The sequence below is a fragment of the Aythya marila genome, assembly GCF_965140915.1.
Source record: "Aythya marila genome assembly, chromosome: 9".
Taxonomy (NCBI): domain Eukaryota; kingdom Metazoa; phylum Chordata; class Aves; order Anseriformes; family Anatidae; genus Aythya; species Aythya marila.
The window spans coordinates 12,819,665-12,835,950 of record NC_139050.1 but is presented as its reverse complement, the minus strand read 5'-3'; the positions used below and the strand labels follow the sequence as shown (position 1 = coordinate 12,835,950).

General features: G+C 49.4%; 1 protein-coding gene across 2 annotated transcripts; it reads left to right on the top strand.

The window, feature by feature from the left end:
- Window positions 1-3,523: 3,523 nt before the first annotated feature.
- On the top strand, window positions 3,524-15,306 carry MAP6D1 (MAP6 domain containing 1; the record flags this gene model as incomplete). 2 transcript variants are annotated; one of them, XM_082766896.1, is made up of 3 exons in its annotated part: window positions 3,524-3,993; window positions 10,849-10,966; window positions 13,258-15,306. In XM_082766896.1, the coding sequence occupies 3 exons, from the start codon at window positions 3,524-3,526 to the stop codon at window positions 13,282-13,284; spliced, it is 615 nt and encodes a 204-aa protein (XP_082623022.1). In that variant the 3' UTR covers window positions 13,285-15,306. The 2 variants fall into 2 exon arrangements, with proteins under 2 accessions (XP_082623022.1, XP_082623021.1); XM_082766895.1 differs by having other exon boundaries at window positions 13,207-15,306.
- Window positions 15,307-16,286: the final 980 nt, after the last annotated feature.

Genomic DNA, 16,286 nt, shown 5'->3' with positions numbered 1-16,286 from the left:
AAGCCACTGCTAAATTAAGATTGCCACAGTACTGTGATCAATGTTCCTAATTATACAAATAAAAACACAAGTTGAATCTTGGGTCTGCTACCACTCTGTGCCTGTCCCTTGCAAGAGGCTGAGGAGTCTGCCCAGATACAAACTAGGGGAAACAAACCCTTAACTCCATGCTGTAGGTTAGATGAGTCATTCCAGATAGACCTTAAAGATACAGCATGTTCCTCAGCAGGTCAGTCCATTTGTTTGCACTATTTTAAAAAAAAAAGTTAAGCATAGTGCATTACAGAAATTACATTTTCTGCATGTGTAAACAACAGTGCTGAACAGCACCAGCTGTTGTGATTGAGTACAAACTCAGTGTGAGCTCACATACTGTCACAGACTAGTGCTCAGTCTGACACTTTACTTATCAAAACTTAAAGCATTTTTTTCCTGCCTTGGAAAATGAGACACTTCGATTTGTTCATTTAATTATCTGTTTACTTAAGTGCTTAAAATGAAAGAGTACCTACTGTACCTTTTGTTCAATGCCAGAAACTTTCCAGCTTCATGTTTCTAATCCTTTTCCATTCTCCCTCCTTTTCTCCTCCCTTCTCTGATACTCAGGGCTAAGCATGCTGGTTTCTGGGGCTTTGGGCCCAGTGCAGTACTGCACACAGTAGAGGACAGCCAGCTGTGCAGCAGGATGCACTGCTTCCAGCAGGAGCCAGTGCCTGCAGCAGCAGATGGCCATTAAAGAGGCTTATGACACGGAGGAATGCTTCATGCCAAAAGCAGCTCAAAAGCTGTAGCTCAGTGTTTCCCATGATGGTTTTGCTCATACTTTAAACTCAGGTGGTGTCTTTGACCACTTCCTCAAAGTTTGAAAGTCATGTCCCTGTATCGCTGGCACAGACTGCAATCCTACTCTTGCAGTCAGTTAGACCTGCGAGAGCAGCATGATATTTCTGTACCCTTTCAGCGTGCTGGAAGGTTGCACATGAGTACAGAGATATTTCAGGCTGGTCCTTAAGAGGCAGTGCCTGCACTTCTGAAGGATTCTCAGAGTTGCAGGGGCTCAATGCTCCTGAAAAAAAAAAAAAGCACTCTGGAATGGCCAGAGAGGTTCAGAAGACACTCTTTGTTTCAGGCAGCAGCTGTGGTTAGGGGGTTTCATGCCAAAGTTCAGTTTACCTTAAGCTTAGAGTTCGCAGCATTCACCTTTCTAAAGGTTAGTCAATAGCTGAGTTTTCCACGCAAATGTTAAATACTTCTAGAAGTTTCACAAGCAAGGTGGTACGTAAGCATTCATGTAGCCAAGCAGCAAGTGCCGTGTCACCTTGTACCTCAGCCTTCACACAGCACTACTTTGTCTACCAAGGTAGAAATGGTCTTCTCTGGACCAGAACAACTTTCAGACTGCAATAGGAAAGTCAGTACTCGGTTCAGGCAGATAAGGAATGGCCTGGAGTTAGAACAGCTCACGGCAGCAGATACCTCTCTGGCAAACAAGCGCTCTTCTTCCAAGACCTAGCATCAATATGTGCCAGCATCTCAGTATTCAGTCACATCTTTGAACGGCAAAGAAGTTACAAGAATGCAAGAGCACCACTATCACCAACAAAATCACAAACAATGGAAAAAAAAAAAAAAAAAAACACACATGCTAGCACGGAAAGGCTTCTTTCCCCTTTTTCAAAGAGCCTATTATTGTGACTAAAGATACAATGCGGTAATTATACAGATGCTTGGCAGCAACATCAGCTAGTGTTTGTGTTGGGGGGGGGGAAGGGGGAAACAGTTGTAAGTATAAAGTCATGGTTAAACATGAATAAGCACAATTGTTCACCTTTTCAAGGGTTTTAAGAAAGTAGTGTGTCCCTGCCATGTTTAAGGAATACTTAAGGAATATTTTGCTCCAGAGTACTGATCAGCTCTCCTGAAGTTTCAGTTTAGCATTAGAACAGGCTGGCTGAGCTTTCAGTCCCCATCCCTGACAGTAAAAGCTGTTTTGCTTTATGATTTACAGGCTTGTCTTTGTCTTATTGTTGCAGTATCCCCCCCGCCCCACTCCCCCTTTAATCATGATAAATCTCTTCTAAATGCAGCCTACTTTTTAATCTCATCCAGCTCCTCCTGGTTTTCCTGTCCGAGATACCCCCTTGTGCTAACCTCATCCTACACACTGGCGTGAGCAGCTACTCAAAGCCCTCCCGGATGCTGAAGGTGGGCTCTGAGATGTGCAGTGCCAGAGCAGTACCAAGAAGCGGCAGGCACAGTGGCAGCAGAGACATCCCATTTATTCCTTGATGTATTTTGCTCAATCAGGCCTAAGAACAAGGATCAGAGCACCATTTGTACTTTGCCAGTAATAACACAATCAAATGAATGTTCTGTCTTCGCCCAGACGGTAAAAACATTTTTCTTGACCAGGATAAAGTGTCTAAATGTTAAAAATAAATGGTATTTGGGAAAAATTACTACATAGAGCAGAACAGTTCTAGATACAATAAATAAAGAGCACCAGAAAATTAAGTGGTTCCTCACTTACTCCTAAAACTAGGGTACAGTCTGGAGTTTGGGGGCAACAAGTGAAACTGAGCATCTGATATCCCACATATTTAGGCAGGATTTCTCCATGGGACCAAAATTTTATCTCAAACTTCAGTCTCCTTGCCCTGACACACATAAAAATAAGTAATTAAAACAGCTAGTAGCGCCAGTAAGTGTCAAATTGTATGTTTTGGACAACACAATTATCTGTAAGGGATGTCTATCCATCCAAATAGCTGCTTCACAGAGAGGCCGGGCACTCAAGGAGAGGTCTGGTCATAGCCCATAGCCGCGTCTGTCCTTCCTTACCAGAATCAGGTCCCAACATCACCTAAATTCGGGGTGCTAATGCACCACAGGTTCAATGGCTTAGCTGAAGGAGAGCAGTAAATCTCAGCCTTCTGAATTTCACTGCACAATTACTTTGTTTTTTAGTCTTACCAGGTAACCATCCATCCGTAACTAGATTACTTTCTAAAATGAGGTACCCTCTAGCTTTTAAATAGATGGTTTTCTAATAGGTGGAGTCTGCTTATGCCTCACTTTTACAGCTCCGTATTTCACAGCTCAGAGACCTGCCAGGAGATTCAGAGTCCTCCCTAACACCCCGAACGGGGAATTGCGGAGGAGCATCATGGCCCGCAGCCACTTCTTACATAAGATGTCCAATTTCAAAAGCTAGATTTATCCCCAGCGTAATCCTGTGGGCGTCAGCGATCGGCACCGGGACCCTTTGGTTTGAGCCCCCAGAGAAAACCTGCAAGCTCCGGTCCTCAGCAAGCGCTGCCATCCGCGGATCGCGCACGCAGCAGCACGCCCGAGGGGGGCTCGGCTTTGGGGCAGCAGGGAGCGCCTCCGAAGGGAAGCCGAGCCGCTCTGCCAGGGACTCGCACCGAGCCCCGGAGCGGGGAAGGGGCGGCGGGGGGGGGAGGACGGGAGGAGGAGGAGGAGCCGCCGATGAGGACCGGAGCCGGCTGCGGGCGCCGCGGCCATGGCCTGGCCCTGCATCAGCCGGGTGTGCTGCCTGGCGCGCTTCTGGAGCCAGCTGGACAAGTCGGACCTCTCCGTGCCGCTCACCATCCACAACTACTCGGCCATCGACGAACCCGACGAGGCGACCGGGGGACCCGAGAGCGGCGGCGTTTCCCCCCCGCCCCGGGGCTGCCGCCGCCCGCCCGCAGCCCCCCGCCCGCGAGCCGCCCCCGACCGGCCGGGGGGGCGCAGGAAGGGCCCTGCCGGGGAGCCCCCGGCGGCGGAGACGCAGTACCGCCGGGATTTCCGAGCCTGGCCGCTCCCGAGGCGGGCACCCTTCCCCTGGGGCGGCGGCAGGGCCGGGGCCGAGCCCCCCGCCGTGCCCGCGGCCGCCCCGAGCCGCGCTGCCTGCCCCCTGCCCGGCCCCGGCGGCCCCGAGCAGCTCCGGCCCCGCTCGCCTCCAGCCGGCGGCCACACCACGTCCTACAGGTAACGGGCGGCTCGGGGCGGGGGGCGCCGGCTTTCAGCAAGCCCCGGGGACTCAGCCCCGCCGCAGCCCCCTCGGGTCCCCGAGCGAGCGGCGGGGCCGGGCGGGAGGTGCCCGACTCGGGCTGCGGCTCCTTCGCACCGCCCGTCTCCTCCTCGCGGGGCGCGGGGACCGTGGTGTGCTGCGAGAGGGATTAAGGGAGGAATTCATCCTATTCTGACAGAGCCACAAGTGTTCAGTCGCTGGTTGTGCCTCGGGTAGCCGTGCAGCGCTTCCTTCCCCCGCTAATTGCGGTCTGTGACATTTTGCAGCGCGGTGCCCTGCAGGAGCGCAGTCCCGATCCTGCGCCCCGCCACTCGCGGTCAGCACCGGCTGGAGAAGGCGCAGCCACTGCTCGCCCTGCCTCACCGCTGCTGCATCCCCCCGAGCGGTCACAGAGCTGGTCCTGATGAGCACTTTGAGATTTCAAAGCAGTGCAGGAATTACCGTGTCAAGGAAGCCTTTCTAACACACCAGCAGCCAGATTCAGCTTTCAGAAACGCAGCCGGCTCCAAATTGTTGCTCAAACACCCCCCATGCAGAGCGCATCCGAGCCACAGCCTCCCTGCCCAGCCACTTTGCACGCCTTTCCTCCCCGGCTCGGCTATTCCTACCCAGGGCTCCCTATGTCATAAAAGGGGAAAGAGTCTGCAGATCGCAGGACAATGTTGGCTGTGCGAGATACCTGGGAGCAAATCACAACAGAAATCATACAAGAAGTAAGGCTTGCAGGTAGCCAAGGAACCCACCCCAGCAGAGCAGTGCAGGCTGAGGCAGGAGCAGGGCAGCTGCCCCAGAGCAGGGCTCTCCATGAACCACATTTAAGCTGCCTGAAGGCTACCTGCAGACAGGCCCTATGCAAGTCAAACCACATTTGTCTTATTCCCAGTAATTCCCACAGCTTTGTTGAAGTACCACCTAGTGCAATACTGCAAGTATAAGAAATCCCCATAACACTGACAACAACTGACTGCACCCTAGGTGCATCACAGGAGCCACAACCAACAGCAAGAGAGAAGCCCACAACAGCCTTGCAGGCTGTGAAAATACCTTCTCACGCATTTCCTTCTCACGCTTTTCCTTTTTCAAGGGAGACTGAGCAGGAGGGGAGCACTTGGTACCTGGCTGCTATTTGCCCATTTCCAGTTCCATTTGGGGCACGGCTGTCTGCAGCACGTGCACTGTTTTCAGGCTGCACAACCACAAGTCCACCTTCACCAAGCACAGAGCAGGCCACTTTTCCTCTGCACCTTGTTGTCTTCCAAAGGCGGCAGCACGGTGCGTGAACACTTACCTGGAGGCAGCAGCCACGCAGCGCTGTTCGGTGTTGGTGCTCTTCATCTTCCCCTCTGGTGAAGGCCAGAGAGACTCCCCTTGTGCACACAGCAGCTCCTCGGTGGTCACACTCAAAATAAAAAATAAATAAAACAACATGGGGAGCAAAGGTGGAAAGCACACACGTTTTGGGGTGTGCCTTCATTTCCTTTTGAGGGAGAACCATGGTGTAAATTTCCCCTTTCCTGCTGTTGCTGTCTGTGGCTCCAGGCAGCCCTGAGGAGCAGCCTCTGTGTGTAGACCAGCTGTAGCCACTCAGGACAGGTGGCCATTTGATTTATATGCTCTGCAGGTACTTCAGCTGGGTCATCACAAGGGTGGACAAAACAAGCCCCAGCTGGGTTTGTTTTTATGTTAAAGAGATGAGCTCCTAAGGGAAGGACTGGTTTCAAAAGTGCAGAAAGTTGGCATTGGGACCTGGTCCACTCCAAGCTTTTAAGGGCATTGGCATTTTTTTGTTTAATTCAGTAAGCTGATGGGGTTTTTGTGTTTGGGGTTCTTGTTTGATTATTTTTAATTTGGGGGTTTTGGCGGCATGTTTCTACAACCCCCCAGTGCATGTTTGTTCTCATGGAGCATACAAGCGTAGCTGGGAATCCCCAGCACCATCCGGCATCGCTTGATCTGCTTTTGTGCATCAGTTCAATCCTTCGGTGAGACTTTCCTTCTGTACATTCCTGCTCCATCTTTCTCTCTGCACTCTTTTTTTAAGCACAGAAGGAAACCCAGCTGCATACAAACCCAGCTGTTTCCTTGCACATGGTGCAGCCAGGCAGATTTATGTTTAGCAGAACATCAGTGACTAAGCCCAAAAGAGCAGTCCCATTCCTTGGGACTTTGGAGGAGTCTTTCCAGAGCCAAATGAAAGATAAATGTAGAGGGGACACTGGAAAAATTCCTTCCTCTCTCTGAGGAGGTAAATTTTTAATTATGAACTAACAACTCAGCACAAAGGGTAGGAGGGCACATGGCAGCCTGCTCTCCAGAACATTGCCCTGTGTCCTCAGGTCTCTGTGTGGATTTTATAGCTGGAGCTCTGCAGGCTCTGACTGAAGTCAAGGCCACTCCGGGCTCCACAGGGGGAGCTCAGGCACACAGACCAAGGTGGATTGATAGGAGCTGCACTTGAAAGGCTAAAATGGGATGTGCTCCAACTGCAAAAAGATCCTGGGAACTGCTGCAGAGGGTTGCAGCAGATTGCATCAGGTGGACGCAGGAGGAAGCAGAAGGAAGCACTGAGCCCCCCCTCCACACCTCCTTTGGGGTCATGGAAGGGGCTCCTGGCATTCAGCAGTGAGGCACAGGTGCTATGTAATTCTGACACAGCAGAGACTTGAGTGCCATAAATTGTAGCACTAGGTCCTGGATGAGGGGCTTACTTAGCTCCTTGCTTCAGTGGATGAGAGAAGCTGGTCCTATCAGCAACGCATCTCCAGCAGGTCCTGTTTGCTGGGCAGCACCCGTTTTTGCCTCGATGGAAGGCAATGGGACATGGGTACGACTGCTCTGCTGGAGCTGGTCCTAGTCCTGCTGACAGGAGAGCCCTGGTTGAGGCTCAGCTGTATGTGTTTGAGTTACTCAGCTTCCCCTTCCGTAACCTGCCAGCCTTGAGAAAGCGTTTCAAATGCATCCAGAGCTGTGACTGTTTTGTCTCTTCCCCCAGCCATCAGCTTTTCTTGGATTTGCGCTCAGGGAAGGGGGAGGACAGCTCTGAGTTTCTGCACACACGCACAGTGCCAGCCCCCAGCAGCGCCTCATCGCTGAAGCTGGCGTTCCAGCACCATCAGTGGGTTGGGTGGGGGTGAGGGCTGAGAGCACCCGGCTTGTGTGTGGGTGTGGAGGCGCTGCAGCAAAGCAGCCCAAACTGGAGGCCTTGAAATCAGCAGGGCTTCCTGCTCGCAGGGACTGAGCAATTCTGGTCTGGTGCTTTGAGGAAAAGAAAACGTGCGAAGCGCTGGGGTTGCTCAGGGGTGAAGGCCTGGGATGCCCTCATGAATGGTTTTGGAAACAGCAGGGTGGGGGATCCCGTGGTGAGCTGAGCTCCCACCTTCCTGTGCATGTGCTCAGCACTGTGACTGCAGAGCAGGGATCTCCCCACCAGAGGAGATACCACAGAACGAGGGGGAATGATCCTTCTTCCCCCTTGCTACAGATGCAGTCTCAGAGCATGTCACTTTGCTGCCTGTACTGCCTGCCTGCCTTCAACTACTGCTTCCACAGAAGGCCAAGGTGAGCTGCAGTCACTGCTGCCCAGTGAAAAGCATTTTATTTCAGAGGTGCAGAAAGAAAAAAAATACCTGCACTGAAGTTAAGAGCACACGTGAGCTGGCAGGGTTAGGAGTACTGTGTGCAAGAAGCTTCATCTGTGATCCAGCAAGATATTTAAACACACGCTTATCCTTCATAATAGGAGTAAATCTTCTATAATCAAGGCTTAATGTTATCTTTACATTCTTAAGCATTTTGCTGCTTGGGGAAATTAATACTGAAGCCCCGATTTTTATGGTACTTAAGAAGTAAGCTTGCTTGGTGCAGGCACTGGGATAGATCCAGAGAGACGTGCTCTGCAGAGCCTGGATGGGGGAAGGGGGACGGGGCCGTGGGAGGAGAGCACGAGGCGGGTGGAAAGGCGCAGGAGAAGCTGGCTGTGCTGCCAAGCAGGCTGCAGAACTGAAACGGGGAAGATTCAAAGCTGTTGCATAAAGTTCAGAGGAATTTCCTCCAGTCAAAGTGCACCCAAACCGACATTAGATGAAAAGGAGAAAGAAGGGGAAATGGGAAAAGGCAGAAACCAAGCCCCAAGGCCTGCCCTCAGCCCCCCTCCCATAGCTTTCTGCTAAGAGGATGGCAGCTGCCCATCCTCTCATCCCACCACAAGTGCTCCTTCCTTGAGGCTCCATCTGGGAACACCTTTTAACACCTAGGGTAGCAAAACAGTCACCGTCCCAGTGCTGCTTTGAGCACCCCAAAGTAAACTGAGAGCTGCTGTCTGGGGAGGAGGGAGAGGGGTAGTGCAGGAAGGATGAAGATGACCACCCTCCAGCAGCAGGCAGTGGCTCACGTTCATCCCCAGCAGCAGCTGGCTGTCAGACCATGTGGGGTTCTCCCCAACTCCACATCACTCCTGTAATTCCCCCTTCCCGTGATGTCGTTCTCTTGCAAGTAACTGCAATTCCTGGGATCTTGGACAAGGCACCTCCTGCATGTGGATACCTCAGAAGTCATTCTGTCTCTCCAGGCTGTGAGGAGAACAACTTGGCTTCCAGCCAAAATGAAGGTCCTGCGATCCAAAATAACTGGGGTTGGGGGTCTGCCAAATCAGCAAATGATCTGCTGCAGAGCACTGAGCCAGAGCTGGCTGCAGACAGTGGTTCCAGTTGTTCCCTGAAAGCTGGGGACACACTCCCCTGCAGGGCAGTGCAGCAGGGGGGCCAGCTGTGTCAAGAATGAGTGGTTCAGAAGCGATGCCATCAGCATCCTTGGGGCTTTCTGGGGGATAGCAGGCTCAAGTGGCTGGAACTGCTGGGATGTAATTGATGGCTTTGTACCATCTTGCTGGTAGTTTGCCCAGCCAGCATCTTCCCTCTGGCTGTGCAGCAGAGAAGAGCTGGATTTAGCTCGGCATTCACACTTGTCTGGGATTCCCTGCTGAAAGGTTGCCTTCCTGGGGCACCACTTAGCCAAAATCACCTTTCTGCAGAGGTGCTTTCTTACCTGGAGGTGCTAAAGCCTCAGGGATTGCACCACTGCCAGCAGGAGAGCCACGCAGGCACTTACCTGCTGCCTGAGATAGCCTGAAAAGCCAGACGCTGAGAAGGCAAGAGGTGGCAGCTCAGAACAGCAGGAACAAACTGATTACATACAAGATTTGCAGGGCCCTTGGACAGCCCCAGCAGGGCCTGGTTGTGCTTTCCCGGGAGTGGGAAGCTCTCCTGTAGGGCAACATCTGTCACTAACTCTGAGTGCATTTAAGAACTCACCCTGCCAGTACACAAGCTGATGCCAGCCCCGGCTGTGGGCTCCAGGAGGGCAGCGCAGGCAGGAAATGAATAGCAACAACTCTTCAGAATTAACTTTGTTAGTTTGCAGGGTTGTCTCTAGGTTAGGTGTGCTCCAGGGTTGTACCTCACGTCTACACATCAACCAACAAGAGAGGCAGCATTTTAAGGTTGAAACTGCATTTAGAACTCAAGCACAATCCAGGCAGTGTGTATTCTAGTAATATATTAAAAAGATCAGAATCAAACTATGCATGCTAAACTACTACCCCATACTTATATACTTTAAATAAGATTTTTTAAAGAGGAGTTTGCAGCCACTATCAAAATAGCAAATAGCACGCTTGGGAAAAAAATGAAAATTAGAAGGGCTGTGGTCAAAGCTAGGCTCAGCATGTTACAAACAAAGCCAATTTTTCTAGCCTGGACATGGCTTAGGACTTGTGCCAGGGTCATGACTCAGGATCCTATCTACAACCATCAAGTGAAGTGCAGTTAAGTGCGGTTATTATCTGGGGTATACCAGCGTGTGAACATCAGCTTGTCACAGCTTAGTTAGCCTCCTCTCCTTTTGCTACAGAAGCTGCCTAAACTGGTTGTCAGAGCTGCATATGCAGAGAGAGCAGACTTAGCCTGTTCTTCTCTGTGAGCACACAAGCCAGGTCAGCTGCCTGCCACTGCAGCATCTAAGAAGTCCTAACGAGGAAGGCATTAGTGAAGCCTGGCTGTGACGAGCCAAAAAGCAGAGGGAAGCTGAATGCTCTTCAGTGCCCTTAAAACACACGCCTCTTTCCAAGCATGCAGTCTCTGTACCCGTTCCACAGATGCCACAGCTCCAATGATAAGGTACCCAAGCGCCTTATTCTCAGACATTATCATGCAGAGTCAAAGCATTTGCCCCTGTTTGAAGGAAACCACTAGCTGAAGCATCTGGCAAGCGTGATGTTGTCTCCCTTCAGATGCATTTCAGCCTACATTGCTACCGAAGTGCAATACAGAACACACTGGCAAACATTCCTGGTGTCAAGAGAGCTAAAGGAAGGCAACATCAGCAGGTGGCCTCCCTCTGTGCACACGCAGACGGCACTCCTGGATCCCCAAACTACAATGGTTTACACTGCAAGTGACCAATGAGTCAGTGAATGCTAGCAAGCAAAAAGTGACCCTGACATTTTCTTATTCAGGAAGAAAGCACCGAGCACCTCCAAGACACAGCACATACATGTGTTGCCAAGGATAAAAGAGAGAAGCCAGGGCAGCCAGGTAGACGGGTCTATGCCCTAATGCATCTTTCAGTTTGGGCTTTTTGAGAAAGTCAGGCCTCTAGGCTAAGTTCTTTTGTTCCCAGATTGCCTTATCTAAGTTCAATATCGTAAGCTGATTGTAACCCGACTTGCCTTCTGGGTTTGCAACCACTCTGAGCAGAAGTACCCTGTGAGTATGTTGTGGTTTATGGGTTCTTTTGTCTTGACAATCTCATTTCAGGCAAGAGTATCGCCCTTGGACTGGAGCAAAACCATCCAAGCCTATAAAGACAAAGCAAGGCTTCATTATCCCAGCAGACCATTTTGTTCAAGAGACAAGTTACAAGGCAGATTTTAAGGTAAAAAAACATTTTTTTTTTTAAAATCCCAAAGTCAGTTGGGCTAAAACCCAAGGTACGCATCAGGAACTCCTCATTTGTTACCGGTGTGGTGTGTGTAGAGTATCGCCGTGTCCTGTCTGACTGCGGCAACCCTTTGCTTTCAGAAAACCATGCTAGAGGAAGCAATACCATGTCGTAATTCAACCCGAGACCAAGATTTTAAATTGCCTGAAAGCCAGGAAGTCCAGGAATTGCCATTCCCACAATTGGGTGTGTTGTGTAGATGTAGATATATTGCCTCTCTCTGCATAAGGCCCATTTTACATCCTCTGCTCTAGCTAGCAGCTGCTTGCCTGAGACCACTGTGGAGAAGGGCGCTTCGCAGCCTGTGGCCAAAGGCAAGGCAAGCAGCAAGTGGCTCAGGGAGCAGAGCCGGGGCTGAGCTCCCCAGCGCAGCGTGTGGTACCGTCAGACGACAGCAGATCCTCCAGGGCCACATGTAAAAAGTAAATCTTTGCCTTGGAGGAGACGAGGAAGAAATGTTTAATCAGCAGACAGCAAAGTACCTCCTCCGCATAGGATTGCCGGTGTGCTGCTGCAACGAGGCACCCGATGGGTATATCCAGCTCCACTGAAAGTGGGACAGGCACCTCAGGCGAAAGAGAGAATTTGCAGAGCTCACCAAAGCTTCCTCCTTGCTCTGACGAGGCTGGGCTGCTCACTGAGCTGCAGCAACAAGGCCAGAAGGGGGGTTAACCCTTAAACCTTGTATTTTGACCCTCGTGTTTCAGGGTGTGTATTTTGGCCCTGGAGGGGCAAAAGACAGTGCCTTGGGCTCAGGCACCCTGAGACCCATGCCCCTGCAGGAGGGGGAGGGAAAAAGAGCTGAGGGGAGGGGAGGAGTGGGAGACACACGTCAGGCAGTACTGCCCTGGGGTAGAACACGGCTCCTCCGCTGGCCAAGGGCGCAGCACTGTGTGAAGACACACTGCCCTCCTGTGCTTCCAACCTGGCAGGCAGGACCCAAAGGAGCTGCTTCTAGAAGTACCCTCAGAGTCTTGCTCCCACTTCCTGAGGAAGGGGAAGAGAAAACTGGAATCCCAGACATGAAAACACAGCACCGAGGACACTGTGCCTTGGACCATGCAGAGGCCCTGGTTCTTGGAGCTTGTGGGTGCCACTGCAACCCCTCTGGCACAGCCAGCACAGGCAAGGAACGGACAAGGTGCCAAAGAAACACCAGTTCAAACAGAAATGGGACTCGCCCTGGTTTACACATAGCCACTCAGACATTACCTCTTGCCTGAAGCCCATGGTTTCACTGGGCACATGAGCATCGGCTTTACATCGTGTTGTGACAGCTTGCCTGTAGGACTCAGACTGCAGGTTGTACCGTGCTGCTGAGCTGTGGACAGGTCATTTTGGACATTCCTCTTGCTCCTTAGCATGTCAGATGCATCCCCAGAGGGATGGAAAGCACAGAACAATGCAACAACAACAACAAACAGATCAATACCTTTTTTCCTATACTTTTTCCCTGGGGCCTCACTCTTCTTTTTTGCTTGGATGGTGCTATCAGAACCCCAGTACCCAGCAAAGCTTCCCACCCCTGTTACGTTTTATGGCCAGATTCACTCAGTGTCCTGGGCTGAATGCACACCTAGGACCAGTCCTGTTTCAAATCCCTCGGGTTTGAACCATTAGGAAGGACACAAAGCACCCAGCTGTGCTTCAGTACAACCAACTTCATACACCAGTCCAACAGCTACATAAGGAGTGAAAATCTGACTCCACAGACACGAGAGTTCTGATCACTTCTGTTATCTCCGTATTCTTCCAGAGCTGAGGAGTTTATATCCCTGCTAGAATTGTAGTTTCACAGACTGGCACAGCCAGTGGCCTCCCAGTTTTCTCCCTTTCTCTGCCAGGTACTCCAGGTCTGTGCTAGGTCTGCTCACAGCACAGTGGGGTTGTGGCTCCTTAGAGCACTGCAGTGGAGCACTTTGACAGAACCATGATGGCAGTCTCCAAAAAGCTAAGGGGCCGGACACACGTCACTAAAACTCCCCTCATTTTAATCCAGCACCAGTCCAGCAGTGAATTTGCCATGATGCTAGTCGAGTACGTGTCAGGGGGGATTTGTGAAGAGGGCAGCTCTTTGTCTTGCAGAGATTGGCACAAGGCTCAAGACCCCTCAAGCTCTCTGGACAGTTGCACTGTGTCATACTAATGTTTTTCTTCCCCCCTCACCCCACTAGATCCCAGAGGTGAAGACCAGGTTCTCCCCCAATCCTTCTGCTGTTTTCCAGGCACCATCACGGATCCTCAACGTATGAACCTGGACCCCTCTCACACCCAGGCAGCTTAAATGTGTTTCTGATGAGATGTACCACTATGCAATTTTCATGAGGAGTGTTAAGATCAAAGCTCCGATATTATCAAAAGCAGCTCTAGTGATTAGCGATGTGCACGCAGTTACTCTGAACACGCAAAGCGCTCAATTCAGAACTGGCAAAACACACTGCAAAGAACGACCTAGTTTTTCACAGCAGCGGGTTCGTTACCATGCCAGCTGGCGTCACACTGGGAGATTGACTTTGGGCAGCAAAGAGTATTGCGGACAATATCCCTATGCCGAACTGCACAGGGCAGGAGGGCAAACAATCACAATAAGCAGGACAGATGATTAAAACCAAAACAAGTCTTCTCTAGTAGCACCCTCTAAACAGGCCAGTGAAAGACAGGGAATGTCTGGCTGACTTCTCAGCTTCTTGAAGTTTTTTGGAAACTAGAAGACAAACCTCTCACACAGTCCTCAGATGGCATCACCAGAATTCACAGCATCAAAAGGGGCTGGTCTGAACTTCCAGGTTTGTTCTAGAAGCTGGAGGAAGCACAGGGGCAAGCCAGCATTCATGAACTTTGAATCCGGCATATGCAGTGACTTGGGGCTTTAAGGATGGAAAGCTGGGTATTTGCAAAATTGGAGGGCTGGCGGCAGAGCAAGAAGGGACTGAACTTCTGAAAACAGCCCTGGCCATGCACCAGCTTGGTTCGGAGAGGATTGCATGGACACTGAGTCAGCTAAACACATACCAGGCTCCCGAGGATTTAAATATGCGTGTAATTTGTATAGCTGTTGAGTGTAAATACTGTATATGGATTTTACCTAAAGCAATTTGTGATCCTTTAATGAAAAGGACATGCTAATAATTTTAATAAATGTTAACTCTTTGCATATGCAAGGTGGAAAATATTGCCTTGAAATTCCTAAATTACTGCCTGCATCTTGGTAATGCTAATGCTAGGAACAACCAGAAGTGAATGTTACTTATAAACTCTTAGAAATGTAACATAGAATGTAAGACATCCTTCATTTTTAAGATGAGCCATTTTAAGTGTCATTATTCTAAAGCTGATTTATTTATTTATCTATTAACATCGGCATGGATTTAACTTTTGCTGAAGTACATGTGAGGTACAAGAAACCATTTTCTTTAGCCTTTGTTCATCCAGACTGTAGTGGGTTTACAGTTTTTATCTCAAGGACTTATCCAATATAAGTAGTTTACTGCTTACTTTATGTTTTTACTGTTTTTTTCCGAGATATAAAAATCGTAAAACATTTACTTTATGTGTTTGAAACACACAAATGTGTTGGCAGAATGAAAAGAAACTCTGCCGACTCTAACAATGATCAGATATTCATTCATCTGTAATGAAATGGACTTTAACACAGGGGATTCTTTCTTAACTTCCTCTCTAGCTGAAGTCAATGGCAAATTTAATGAACTTTGGGGACTCTGCAAACACATAACCATTGCTGAAAATTCCCATAAGAACAGTATTGAAAGTGTTGGCACGTGGATTACATCAGGAATTCATGCAGACATTGCCTTCTCACTGCATTATGTGTGAATTTAATATTGCACCTCTGCTGGTTGTACCAGTAGGACTGAATGCAACCACAAGAACAGGCAACATCTGCAGTGAGCTGCGTTTGGTTGGACATGGATGACACTTCTCCCACTCACTCTTGCTTTTGGACCCAGAGGAACGTACAGTAATACCAGTGCTTGCCAAAATCATTTTTCAGGAGACTCATTTTTCAAGGAATTAATTTGAAACATTCAAACCATACTAAATGTTTTGCATGTTAGATATTTATAAGAAAAAAAAAAAATCAATCTGCTTGATTAACCTCTTTATAATGTTTTTAACAGTTTTGTTCAAACAATTTCAGTCATTTCAATCCTGGGCTTTAACAGAAGAAAATAAAGTCTCTCCTCTTAATTCAGTGTATTTCTTAAAAAATCAACACAGTTTTAAACAAACTGGAAATATAATGAGCTTGTATTTTATCAAATGGACTGGATTTAATTTAATAAATTAAAATGTATTTTGGCTATTGGTTCTTTCCCAGCATTTTTTTTTAATTGTAAAGCATAACCCTTGGATATTCAACCTCAGCAGCGCAATTTGTCACTGCATTTCTTTCTCACAGCTGCACCTGCAGGATAGCAGGGCACACTGGACACCAGGAAGATCCCTGACTGCATTCCCAGCCATCAGAGTCAATTCCTTATTCCTCAAGCTTATCTGCAGGTACAGCTCCCCCTGGTAACAATGGCTTGCAAAGCACATTTCAAGCTGTGACCTAAGTGCTGAGCTGAAAGCTGCAGAATTCATAATTACTTGTGGGATTTTTCCCAGACATTTTCAAAGGGAAAGCAAGCTATTCAGCATGCAGTTCACCAACACAGGGAAAAGGGGGCTGAACCACTGACACTGATTTGCTGTGTTCCACTACCAGACACACCAAGGCTACACCTATTCTAGTGCAGATACCATGCTCTCAGGACTCCCTGTTCAGTGGTGCGCACAGCACGTGCCCGGTTAACAGAAATGGACAAGCAACACACTGTTTGACCTTAGTTTCACTCACACACATCAGGGGAAAATGATATTAGCTTTCAATTTTAACATGGACCATAGCTTTGCAATTGTTCCTAAGAACATTTTATCGAGTAAGTAAGGAACATGCTGACTGTGCAACTAACTCCCCTGTCCACTGCAATGCCAGCTCCTCAAGTGATGCTTCAGGAGACTTCTGGAAGAAAGCCAAAGGCTCATGGTGCTGTTGCCTGACTTCAACTGTCAGGAAGAACAGAAAGAAAACCAAGCAGGTACTTACCTCTGCAAGGGACAGAGCGATGCAACTGGCTGCTGACATCTGCAACACATCTGCTTTTCCAAAGGAAGTGCCCACCTTAGCAAAATCAAAAGGTATCAGCCCAAGTTCCTCTGACAAGGGCAGATCTACAGATTTTGCAGGCTC